General features: G+C 32.3%; 2 protein-coding genes across 3 annotated transcripts; both read right to left on the minus strand.

The window, feature by feature from the left end:
- Positions 1-2752: 2752 nt before the first annotated feature.
- On the minus strand, positions 2753-4554 carry LOC106756545 (allene oxide synthase 3-like). Its single transcript, XM_014639018.2, has 2 exons — positions 3691-4554; positions 2753-3603 (listed from the first exon to the last, which is right to left on the minus strand). Exons 1-2 carry the CDS (start codon positions 4454-4456, stop codon positions 2927-2929), a joined length of 1443 nt encoding a protein of 480 aa, XP_014494504.1. The 5' UTR covers positions 4457-4554; the 3' UTR covers positions 2753-2926.
- Positions 4555-7232: 2678 nt separating this feature from the next.
- Positions 7233-11384, minus strand: LOC106754355 (proteasome assembly chaperone 2). Of its 2 annotated transcripts, XM_014636370.2 has the most exons (8): positions 11150-11384; positions 10777-10942; positions 10617-10675; positions 9581-9699; positions 9128-9365; positions 8553-8673; positions 7966-8046; positions 7233-7481 (listed from the first exon to the last, which is right to left on the minus strand). In XM_014636370.2, exons 1-7 carry the CDS (start codon positions 11207-11209, stop codon positions 7967-7969), a joined length of 843 nt encoding a protein of 280 aa, XP_014491856.1. In that variant the 5' UTR covers positions 11210-11384; the 3' UTR covers positions 7233-7481; position 7966. The 2 variants fall into 2 exon arrangements, with proteins under 2 accessions (XP_014491856.1, XP_022634044.1); XM_022778323.1 differs by lacking the exon at positions 7233-7481 and having other exon boundaries at positions 7827-8046; positions 11150-11383.
- Between the last annotated feature and the right edge of the window lie 564 nt (positions 11385-11948).

The following is an 11948-nucleotide window of genomic DNA, read 5'->3' on the forward strand; positions in this document are numbered from 1 at the left end:
CATTGGGATTAATAATATATATATATATATATATATATATATATATATATATATATATATGTGTGTGTGTGTGTGTGCATCCAATATTATCTCCGATTACAAACAATACAGACTTGTTAAACTAAAAATAACATGATTGACGACGTAAAAAGGGATTTCAAAATAATTTGCATGAATTTTCAAGAAATCATTTTCGCATCAAGTTATTTCTCCAAAGAAATCTACTAGTCTTTTTAACAAAAATATAAAAAGTCTTTTTAACAAAATATTAAAGGTAAAATCCTAGTAACTATAATAATCACTTAATATAATTATAAATTTTGTATCTATCTAAAAAATCAGATTATAAGAATCTGGTTATCACACTAGTGGTAAAACATGTCAATTCATATTATTTAAGTTCGTTCCGACTTTGGTTTCTCAAAAATAGATTGAGTTGATTCACAATGTAAGAACAAATTGAGTTTTATAATCAGATCTATTGAACTATCGAGCCAAAACAGGTTCATGTCGAGTTGCTAAATTGAAATATGCTCATATCGAGTTGCTAGAGAGGCTACTGAGCTAAAACACGCTAATGTCGGGCTAATACAAGACTGATGTTAAACTGTATTTGAATAATTTATCACTTATTTTAATATAACATCATTGTCTAATTTCAATTTTCCAAAATATAACACATTCATACATTAAATAATTTAGTTTTTTTAATGAATTCGGGCTGTTGGATGGTTGTCGATATGACTTAAGGGTTATCGTCAGTAAAGGCGAGTTCCTTACATTTAAGTTTTTTATGATATTTAGTTAGCATGCTAAGTTGGGCGGGTCACGAGTGAAGACAAGTTCCTTACATTTTTTAATGATGTCAAATATTGAGTTGGGCAGGATAGGTTGTGCCGAGATGCTAGGTTAAAGAAGTCGTTGCGATCCACTTTTTTGGTTAGACTAGCTCATCAGACTCAACCATTTTTGCTACTCCCTATGAGTAATATGATTTTAGAATTTTTGTTTTCCTCTAGTAACATATTAAATGGTTTATCCTATGATTGATAACGTGACTTAATATATATAATTTCATTCAACTCGTATGCTTATTCACTTAAATATTATAGTCTTTTCACAAGTACATCTAAATGATTTGAGATTATCAAAACATTATTTATGAGACATGTGAGGTGAATAGAAAATAAAAATAATCTGAAAACTATTAATAAAAAAATTAAAAGTATTGACGGATCCAATAAAAACATAATTTATTCGTTATAATAAATTATACAAATCTCATATATTTGATTACCTATTAACTTTATTATTTTATGTCGTGTAGTTGGTTAATAATTCATTTGAACTTAAGCTTTTTAATATGTGATGTAGGTTTTTTCTGGGTCACACTGCTTTTATATTATAGAGTGGGCGCATGGATTATTTTTGGACAATGTGTCGTTATTATTGAGATTCAATGGCCTTAAAATATGAGAAAAAATCAGTCTAATTTTTCTTCATCTGCTTTTAAGAAAACATGATCAATCAATCATGCACTTAAATATATAAGATGTTATGTCAAAATTGTGGCAAAAAATTTCTATATTTTCTAAAGCAATCACATATATATATTTACAAAAAATTCACTTTTTAATTTTTTTTTTCACACTTTCATTAAGTTCTAACATTTTACTTCCAACTTTCATTATATCATCTTTATTTTCAACTTCTTCACTTTTGATATCCATCCAAAAAACGGCTTATTTTAATAACAAATAAAATAATAAAATAAATATTTTATAAAATTTAAGCGATTTATATAAGTACTATGAAATATGATGGATGTCATTGCCGATCTTAAATGTTATATTATAAAATAGGGTCAAGAGTAATTGAGAATAATTAAGAAATATTGAATTTTATAAAAGTTCATATTTAACTATAACATTAAATGAATTTGACTTCAATAATAATGCAATTTTACTTTATTTAAAAGATTAAAATGTTTAAAAATATAAAACAATTATAATTGACAGTTTATTTGATAAACATAACACAAACTTAAAAAAAATTAAATAATAAAATGATTTTAATTTCTTTTTAACTGGTTATTTTATATTTTAACATTGTTAAAAAATAAAATATAACTAAATGTAAAAAAACTTAAATTGATAAAGAGAAAAAAACAATTTTATTGAAAAAAAAATCCAATATATCAACTATCAAATAATAAAGTGTTAAACATCTAAAAAAAATTAAAATATGAATTTAAGACTTGAATTATATATAAATTAAAAAAAAATAAAAAATCTGTTATATAAAGTTATATTATTTTAATCAATGAAGTTAATTATTTCAAATTTTAACATAATCATTAATTATACTTTAAACAAATATTTCAACATAATTGTAATTAAATAAAGATTATTTATGTGTTGTTAGTATACTGGCTAGCATTTCTCATATATTTTATAAAATATTACATTAAAATAACAATAATAAGTAAAATATTATAATAAAATAATAATTTGTAGAATTGTAATTTAAGCATGAGATGAAAACAATGGGGTCAAAAGTTCTTGACCCTTAATTTATCGTCCAAATACAAATACGCATAACCTGAGAACACGTTGAAAATCGAAATTTATGGGTTAAGTTAACGATAATGATATGATTAATGATAAATGATTAGTATAGTGTTACTGATGTTGCTGGTTTAGCAGACAAATTAGAGCACACTCACTGATAGAGAAATATTAAAGAGAAAAGGTGAAAGAAAAGGAATATATTGGATAATGTGACACCACAAAAACAAATTAAAATTTGAAACACACATCACTCTGCATGTTACAGGTAGTACTTACTCCTCTGCAGTGCGGAACAGGAAACATACCTACTTTACTTAATCCGATTTATTCAATTAATAACAGAGATTAGCGGAGGGTCAGTAAGATGATTTAACCAGTGACTTGATGGTCACTCGGGGACCTAGAACCACAGGTTTAAAATCGAACGTAAAAGTATCGTATCGTAGGAAGAATTCCACCAAGTATAGCCTGCACAGGAGCACCACCAGATTCTTTGCAGGACACTGTTTATTATCCGGCGTGGGCTCCTCCGTCTCGCGGCCGTTTGACCACAACACGTGGTTCAACAACTTTTCTCCATCAGGCCCAACAAACCTGTGGGCCACAAACTCCTCCGCTCTCTCAAAGATCTTAGGGTCTTTTGTAGCGAACGGCTGATATCCAAAGATCATCTCACCCTTCTTGATCATGTACGCCGCATCGTGGCTCTCCACCACAAGATCTTCCCTGGCCTTGGCGTACTGGAACGGCACCGCCGGCTCTATCCTCATCACCTCGTACACCACGGATTTAGTCAAAGTCATCCTATCCAACGCACGGAGACTCACCCCGTTTTCTTCCTTAACAACGCTCCTGATTTCCTCTGCAAGCTGTCTGTGCAAACTCTCCCCTCCCAACCCAACCCACTTCAACAGAATCGGAAACTGGTTCACCAACCCTCCCTGCGCGTTGAACCCTAACATGAACACAAGGTTGTGGCAAGCTTCGTCCCTCTTTATCCCCAACCGCTCCGCTTCGTCCAGAACGGAAGAACCTGCACATCGTAATCCGAACTAGATAAAGAAAACTTGCAACAGTAATAACACGTTAACCGGTTCAGACTAAATGAGGATCACATTACCTGCGCTGGCAAAACCCTCGAAGAGTTTCTTATAGCTGGACTTAACAGTCCACGCAGGCAAGGGGATTGTTCGGATAAGGAAATCTTCTACGTAGTTGAAAATCCTGGGTAGACCTAGAGTGGCGAGCGGAGCGAGCTGCGCCGCGAGCCAGGTCGTGACGAGGGTGGGACCGTCGGAGCCGATTTTGGTTGCGGAGGGGTCTTGACCGGTGAGGAGACGGAAGAGGAAGTTGAAGGAGGCGGAGCCGACGGAGGCGTTGAAGTCGGCCTTGGAGGATCTTGCGGCGAGCTTGTCCTCGAGGTCAGCGAAGTGTTCCGAGAGGTTGTTGCGGAAGAGCGGGATGAAGGAGGCGTGCTTGGAGGCGAGGAGGTTGAGGTAGAAGGTCTTGAGGAGCGCGTGGGAGGGCTCGGTGGTGTCCTGGAAGGCGCAGACGCGGTAGCCGCCGGTGAAGGAGGTGGAAGGCATGAAGGTGCCGTCGAGGACGTCGCGCTTGTCGACCTTGGAGTTGTCGAAGAGGATTTGGAAGGAGATGCCGTCGAGGAGAGCGATGACTTTAGGGTTTGAGGAAATGAAGGGACCAGGTGGCATGTTGGTTCTGATGACAGTTGATTTGTACTTTTGGATTCGGTCGGCGAAGAACTTGTCGCGTCCCTGGTGGTAGAAGTAGTCGTGTCTGTCACTCATGGGTCCGAAGAAGGGGAGGCCGTAGCTTCCGGGAATCTCCTTGAGGGGAAGCTTGGTGGCGGTGGTGTCGGAAGTAGCCATTGATGATGGTTGATTCAACCGTAACTTGGTGGTTAATGTGTAGGAGGAGGGTGTGAGTGGAGTGAAGTATGCCTGCACGATCTATTTATAATCTCTATAATGTTAAGTTAGCAGCGTGGACAACGTGTGTAGGCTATTTTACTATAATAACGTATTTAAAACAACACTGGCTTGCTCCATCCACCCTTGGATTAGGATCATATGTCTCCCACCTAAGCCACCCTGTCCTTAACTTTTTAACCTTTTCTTATGCTACACATTTTCTTGACACACTCTTCTGTCTGTCACTCGCTTTCAATGCATTGCTCAGGATGTTCTAAGTTTCACAATGTATGTTCACACTACGATCTAAAAGATATTTTACTGAGCTATTTATAGCCTACCCTCCATTATTATTTTTTTTTTTTTTACTTTTCGTAAATTTTTTTAAGGTTTAAGTCTCTTTTTGGTCCCTGAGTGGATGTTCAGTTTAATCCCTTTTTTAAAAATCTAAGCCTTTGGTTCTTAAGTTATACAAAATATATCAAATGAGTCCTTTTTTTTATGTTCATGGTCAAAGTACAAAGAGCAGTGTTGTTATTATTAAGAAACAAATCAGACCAATCTAAAGATGTAGCAAACAGTATTTCAAGTCAAAAAAGGACTCATTTGATACATTTTTTTATAACTTAAAGAACTAAAGATTTAAAAAACGGGGACTAAACCGAACATCCGCTTATAACTTAGGGACCAAAAAGAGGTTTAAACATTTTTTTAATTTGAAATCGTCCAATCATATTTTAACACGTATGTAATATTAAAATAGTGTCCAAAAATTGGTATTAAAATATCATTTTCTAAAAATAATATAGAGGACAACCCTTTTTATTTTATTTTATTTTTTTATATTTTTTAGAATGAAAATTTTAATTAAGGGATATAAAAGTTTGTGGATAGAAATTAAGGCGCATTCAAATTAATAGATCTACCGAGTAATTGTTGAATTGTTTCATTATGTGAAGTCTTTTGATACCTTCCTCGTGTACGAAAACTTAATGTTATCAGTGTAATCACGCAACATTGCTGAAAAAAAAAGTTTTCGATATTTTGTAAGTAGCTCTTAATCGAAGAGTGTCAGACTTGATCTCGTTGTTTTTTTCATAAGAAGTTATAAACAATGTCATTAAAGGAAAATAATTTTTAATAACATATATATTTGTTTTCATATATTTAGTGATACTATTTATAATATTTCTAAATGATTAACCGTCGAATAAATAATAAATCTTCGTATCGGGTGTTGTAGAATAATTTTGTTTTTCTTAGTATATTTTTCTTCTATTATCAAACTTTATCATTATTTACACGTGTACAAGGTGTATTTGTCGTTATATGAACTCAAATAAATGTCAATCCAACACACTCTTTACTTCAATTTTTTTTTTCTTAAATGATGTTTCATGGAAACAAGCATACCTTGAGACATGTTTGAAAATACGCTTTCTGCCGAGGAAATTGGTTTAAAAACAAGGATAAGTTTTACGTGAAAAAGCAAAACCCATATTCTGGTAAAAAGATTGTCTGTTCCAAACATTGTCACGTAACTGAATCCATCTCAGCTACTTTTATCTTTTTATAAACAGATCAACGGTATGTAATTAAACACGTAAGTTGGTAATAAAAGTTTTATGTTCAATTTCTCAACATGATCGCCAAGTCATCTCTCTGTCTTTTGTATTGGTCGTTTTCTAGACTTGGATCTTTAAAAGTTTTCATTATTAATTACTTCTTTATATAATATGTAATTTAATTTAAACAAAATTTGATAAAATAATTTCTTTTTGGCACAATCCGTTTCTTTGACACATTAAAAAGTGAAGTAAAATAATAAAAATTTAATGTGTGTTGTACTTTATTGTTTCATTAATAGTAATTGATTTGTGGTATGAGACTCGGCATAATTTTTTATTTATTTTATATATAGAATGACAAAGTGGGTTAGATTTGTTGAAAACACTTAAAATTAAGTTTTAAGCCTAATTTGGAATGACATTTTTAGTTCTAACCAAATATATATTTGTTTTAAACTTGCAAAATTAGGTCAAAATTGGGATATCTTTTGTCCCCAACTCTTATTGTTTGCATTGCCATTTCGTCGGATACGTTTAATTTTGGAAAAGAAAGATTGTTTAGTTTTGAAATAACATCAGCAGTTCGAACACATCCTAACTGGTATAATAAATAAATCATTTTCTCAATAGATTATTCAATATTTTATAAAAAGTTAAATCAATTAACGTGTTTAATATTTAAAAACAAAAAGATATATAACACTTTTATTTGTAAATGTGAACTGATTATCAGAATAACATAACGTAACGATCCACTTCCATAAAGAAAATAATAACCGAGTAAATTGTTAGACTTTTGACTAAAGCTTTCGATAATGTATATAAAAAAAATGTATAACGCACAAGGCAGCCGAGTAATATTAAATGTGTAATGTATGGGTGAAATATTTCATCACATGATTGATGTTTGCCAACCACTAAAGTTATGCAACAGTATCTTTGGTGGGAATTCTTAACAACTATATAAAAAGGATAAGTATTTTCCATATTTCAATTTAACATTATAGTTTAAATAGAAATTTAATTTTGGAATATTCCAACTATTTTCTTTAGTTAGGAAAATATAATGTAAAAAAGTGGTTGGTAGATAATTGGAGTTGAAAATACTGTGGCTTTTAAAAGTTCAGGCCAATATGAATTAGATAATGGAGGAGATCAAAGTGACAGATATTACAACCCTGGAGTCATTTTCATTGTATTCTCTCCGTATAACTCGTGGATTACATGACTTTTCAACAAAATCTAATAATAATAACAATAATAATAATAAATACAATATTTTTTGCATGGCATTTCACTGTAATATAAAATTGTTTATTTATACAGCTTATCTAAACAATCCAATCCAACTGGGGTCAATAAAGAAATAAATGTACGATGGTTTATCTTTCTCTGTAGTCAAACATTGACGAGTTCTGAAAAATTTGGTTATGGTCATCAGAGATCATAAATAAGAGCAGTGTTGTAATTGAAAATAAATTCTTACATTGGATTTAAGTATACTTTCACTTTTTCTCTAAATTATTTTTTCTAAAGTACAAGAACTGTAATAAAATAATTGCATAAATAAAATTACCCATAAATAATCCTAATGAAGCAATGCATATAGTTATTTTCACATTTTACTTATAGTTTTAGACCTCTGAATGAAAAATATAAAATTTGACATATGACACTTTGTCCGTTTTGGGAAAGTAATAGATTGCAAAACACGTTTGCTTACTGTTCCCATTTCACAGTAAAGGTATATGAACAAGTTCTATTGAAGTTAGAATTCCACCATAACAAATTCTTAGTAAAGTTACATTATTCTTACATAGGACTAGTTTAGGATTATTTAGACTTTAAAAAACTAAGTAATTAAGTAACAAATTACAGGTATCAAACTAGGTAACCAACCTTAGAAGATGGACACATCTGGGGGTGGTCCGTACACACTCATCCAAGAAAGTGGCACTCGCCATGTATCACTTTCAATTCCTGGAAAGGTATTGTACGAAATATTAGAAACCAACTCTTACGATTTTTTACTTGCAAAAATATGTTTATTCATTTGTCACAACATGCGAAAAATGAGAGATGTGGTTGATAGGAGAAATACTGAGACATTTGTATCTTAAAATAAGATATCCATGAAAATACACGCGACAAAGATGTTCTAATCCAAGAAATTCAGCAGACCCAGAAAAATGATAATAGTCTCAGTAGTGGGATGAGGGACTAAGGGTTTAGAAAATAATATTTTTGAAAATCCACATTAAAGTGACAAATCCGGGCAGAAATATTCTCCGTGACATTTTTTGGGAGTTAAAAATAATGGATCATTATATCCTTGAAAAAAGATATTGGGAAAAATCATTAGTTGTCATGATAAGACAATTTCTATATGAATAACATAACAGATAAAAAACAATATAATAAGACGAAAAAGATAAATTAAGTGCAGCAATAATTATAAAAAGACAACAAAGAAAAAGAAAGCTCACCAGTAGAAGGGTGAGTCATCTGGAGAAGTTTATATGTTGCATCCGCTAATTGAAAAGCATCCGATACATTGTCCCCTTCTGAACAATAACACAACAAGCAGGTGACCTTCAAACCTTTAGCCTGATACATAAAAACCAACACCTTATTACATCCATCAATCCATGTATCCATATATTAATGCTCTATTTCTACAATTTTTGTAATTAAAAGGTAAGGGATAACCACCCTGCGGCCTTTAATTAGTTATTATTTTTAAAAATGGAGATCAACTAAACTACATTCTCTGGCATTGTTCTTCATATGGAAACAAAATCCCTAATGAACCTGGTCTCTCCTTTTGCAGCAATCAACCCAGGTAGAGCCTTAATAATTTTTTCGTTCATAAAAATAGAGCATGCCATGTAACTGAAACAACTTCCAACTAGAAGGAGTTCTTTCTAAAGAAAGTTTATGACAACAGGCATCAATCTAAAAAATAAAATTAAAGGATGCCATCACTTCTCTTATCTTCATACAGAGGCTTTAAGGATTAACTAGAAATGTAGCATCATGAAATATAAATGCATGTAAGTACCTTGAGAAAAGTAAAAAGTGCAGCAAAAGGCAAGCTAGCATAATAATTTTCTTCTTCTAGCTCATCTTCTACAGAAATAATATCTTCCAGTGTAACATTTCCTTCAGCTAAATCACTAAGATATTTCCAATGCTTTTGAGAAGGATCATACTCCTGAAGTTTCTTCCATCCAAGCTGTTCGCAGTTTTCATCAGTTCCATTGCTGTTGGCACTAGAAAGATAATATATCTGCAAACCACTAATGTGATAGCCAATAGATGCATCAGAACGGAAAGAATGACAATGCAATTTCCTACACCAAGTTGGATTTAAAATACTGCATAGTCGTCATAGTGACAAAGCTAAGAACCTTCTGAGGGTTATAATTTGAACAGAAGTTACAATCTCTGAATTGAATGACTTAAATATCTTAACCACAAAGAAGGGCAATTTCAAAAATATATAGCTTCTCACCTTGACATATCAACTTTTTGCCACTTTCCAAAATCTAAGCTGGAGAGAACAATAATATGTTTCTTTCCACTGCCAGCAAGAAAATGAGCCATGTTTTTTGCAAACTGAACCATCATACCCTACTCAAATGACCATGTATCAGAGCAATTTCTTCTTACAGTTTCCAAAATTATGTGTACTAATTCCATCATTAAATTTAAAAGAAAACATTAAGACGAGGTATAGTGCAAAAGCATCAGGAAGATTGACGTTAACAAGTGGCATGCACAGTAATTCTTGCTTACTCCAGCCAAAAATACAGAGTTCTGTTATTGTTAATGCAAATATTAGGTAGTAATCAATTATATATATATATATATATATATATATATATATATATATATATATATATATATATATATATATATATATATATATATATATATATCTTTATGACTACCCTAAGAATCAATCTGGCAATTGCCATAAACTTCTAAATTAGAGTAGGAACTTCAGAATGGCATTGTTCATGCACTGCACATCCTTGAATTTTTCACCTACATTTCAAAGAGGACAGCAAACTAACTGCATTGTTCAGAGAAGCTACTGGGACAGCTAAACAAGTAACACAATCATAAGAACAAGATCATATAGGATAACTTACTCGGAAGTTGAGAAAAAGAAACGGAAGTGATCAGACGGATGGAATCATTCAAGGAACAATTGAGAAAAACACTGACTTGAGTGAGTATTTTTTTGACAGGTATAAACCTTGGATTTCGAACAAGGCAGAAAGGTAGAGATACAGAAGAGGTTCAAACGCAAGAAGAAGTGAGAACTACTATCATTCGTTCAAGCACGCACTATCTTAAAATAACAAAGGTATCACTGAAGTCTCAGTTTGTCCATATTAAAACTTTACGGCAAACAACTAAGCTTGTAAGAAACAATCCACACGTTGCAAATCACTTAATGATCCGCTAGCTAAAAAATCAGCACATTACAGGCAAGCAGTATCAGATTAAAGGAACAAAATAGATGTTGCCATGGGTGTTACCTTAATCACCGGCGATCTCTGTTGGATGATAGTGAGAGCATTAGAAGGAGAATCATAAGCTGCAAAAAGTTGATGAGAAAGAGCATAGAAAATGAAATTAACAAGAGTAATAGTTGTGAGATAACAAGTAAAATTAAAAAAAAAAAAAAAAGAGGAGGACCTTCAAGGGGAAGTGCAAGGTCTCCTTGAGGAAAGGGTCCATAAGCATCATTGCCAACACAGGGCAAAACGTTAGGATCGTCCAAATACCCAACTCTCTCTGAACCCATTGATGATATCAAAAGATCCGCAACAAGCTGCCCCACATTGCCAATCGACAGAGCAGGCTGAAAGCACACAAATTACAATCGTATAACATACACGCTCTAAAGAACTAAATTAGCAGTTAATAGTTAGGTCTAAAGTTGAGCTAACTCCACACATATTATTCAGCCATGAAATGAAAAAGTGAATGTGTATTTGCAGAACGGTAGAAAAGACCGAGTAGTGAACTGCGAAAAAACGAAGGGCGAAACCCTAGAACATGAACGCACTAAAATCAAAGTGGAGCAATCCTCGTTAAGGTGCTTGCCCTCTTCTGGAACAAACTCCATTATCGATGCTAATGCTGAAGTATTGTATATGCCACTCTTTAAGCTGTTTCTCCCTTTGCTAATTACCACTGTATTTTCTTCAAACCCTTTTCAATTCTTCTGATCAACGCCAAGTTTTCAACTTGAGGAAGACGAAACCAGAGTCATTAGGTGGGCTTTGAATCGGGCCAACTAATGGGCTTATCAAGGCCTTACAACATACTCAAATTACAGGCCTCCTAAGGTTAAGGAATTACATCCCTCTAATACTTTTTTTTTTTCTTTTCTCAGAATTCTCCCTGTGTTTGAATGGAGAATCTTTAGAAAAGAATTGACTTTTATAAAAAGTTAAAATCTTTAGAAAATAATATAAATAATTAATAATGCACAACATTTTTTTTTTACGTGTTTTCATAGCTGAATAAATTTAAATTATCCTTTTAATTTATTTAAAAGATAATATGATCGATTTTTAACATCGAGTTTTAAAAGAGAGAATAACTGCATTTCTTTTTAAAAAGGCAAAGCTATATTTTTAAAAGGTAAAACATTAATGGTTTGACACCATATATAGATAGGCAAAATATAACATTCTAATAGTAGATATCAGTAGAAAAATGTGTGCCGAATAATAGAAAAAAAAAATATCAAACATCATTTTATTACCTTAAATATTAGTCTATTATCTCATCGATTCTCCACCTCTAGTTTTATATGTATATGCTTTTCTTAACCTATGGCACAAATTTCAACTTTGCTA

Source organism: Vigna radiata, chromosome 2 (genome assembly GCF_000741045.1).
Source record: "Vigna radiata var. radiata cultivar VC1973A chromosome 2, Vradiata_ver6, whole genome shotgun sequence".
NCBI lineage: Eukaryota > Viridiplantae > Streptophyta > Magnoliopsida > Fabales > Fabaceae > Vigna > Vigna radiata.

Excerpts from the sequence above, each read along its gene's own strand:
- LOC106754355 (XM_014636370.2), bottom strand. The coding sequence starts at position 11,209 with ATGGAGTTTGTTCCAGAAGAGGGCAAGCACCTTAACGAGGATTGCTCC. Across the intron at positions 10,676-10,776 it reads CCTTGCACTTCCCCTTGAAG|CTTATGATTCTCCTTCTAAT; the intron begins GTCCTCCTCTTT and ends AACTTTTTGCAG. Across the intron at positions 8,047-8,552 it reads GATGACTCACCCTTCTACTG|GAATTGAAAGTGATACATGG; the intron begins GTGAGCTTTCTT and ends ATACCTTTCCAG.
- LOC106756545 (XM_014639018.2), bottom strand. The coding sequence starts at position 4,456 with ATGGCTACTTCCGACACCACCGCCACCAAGCTTCCCCTCAAGGAGATT. Across the intron at positions 3,604-3,690 it reads CGAGGGTTTTGCCAGCGCAG|GTTCTTCCGTTCTGGACGAA; the intron begins GTAATGTGATCC and ends TACGATGTGCAG.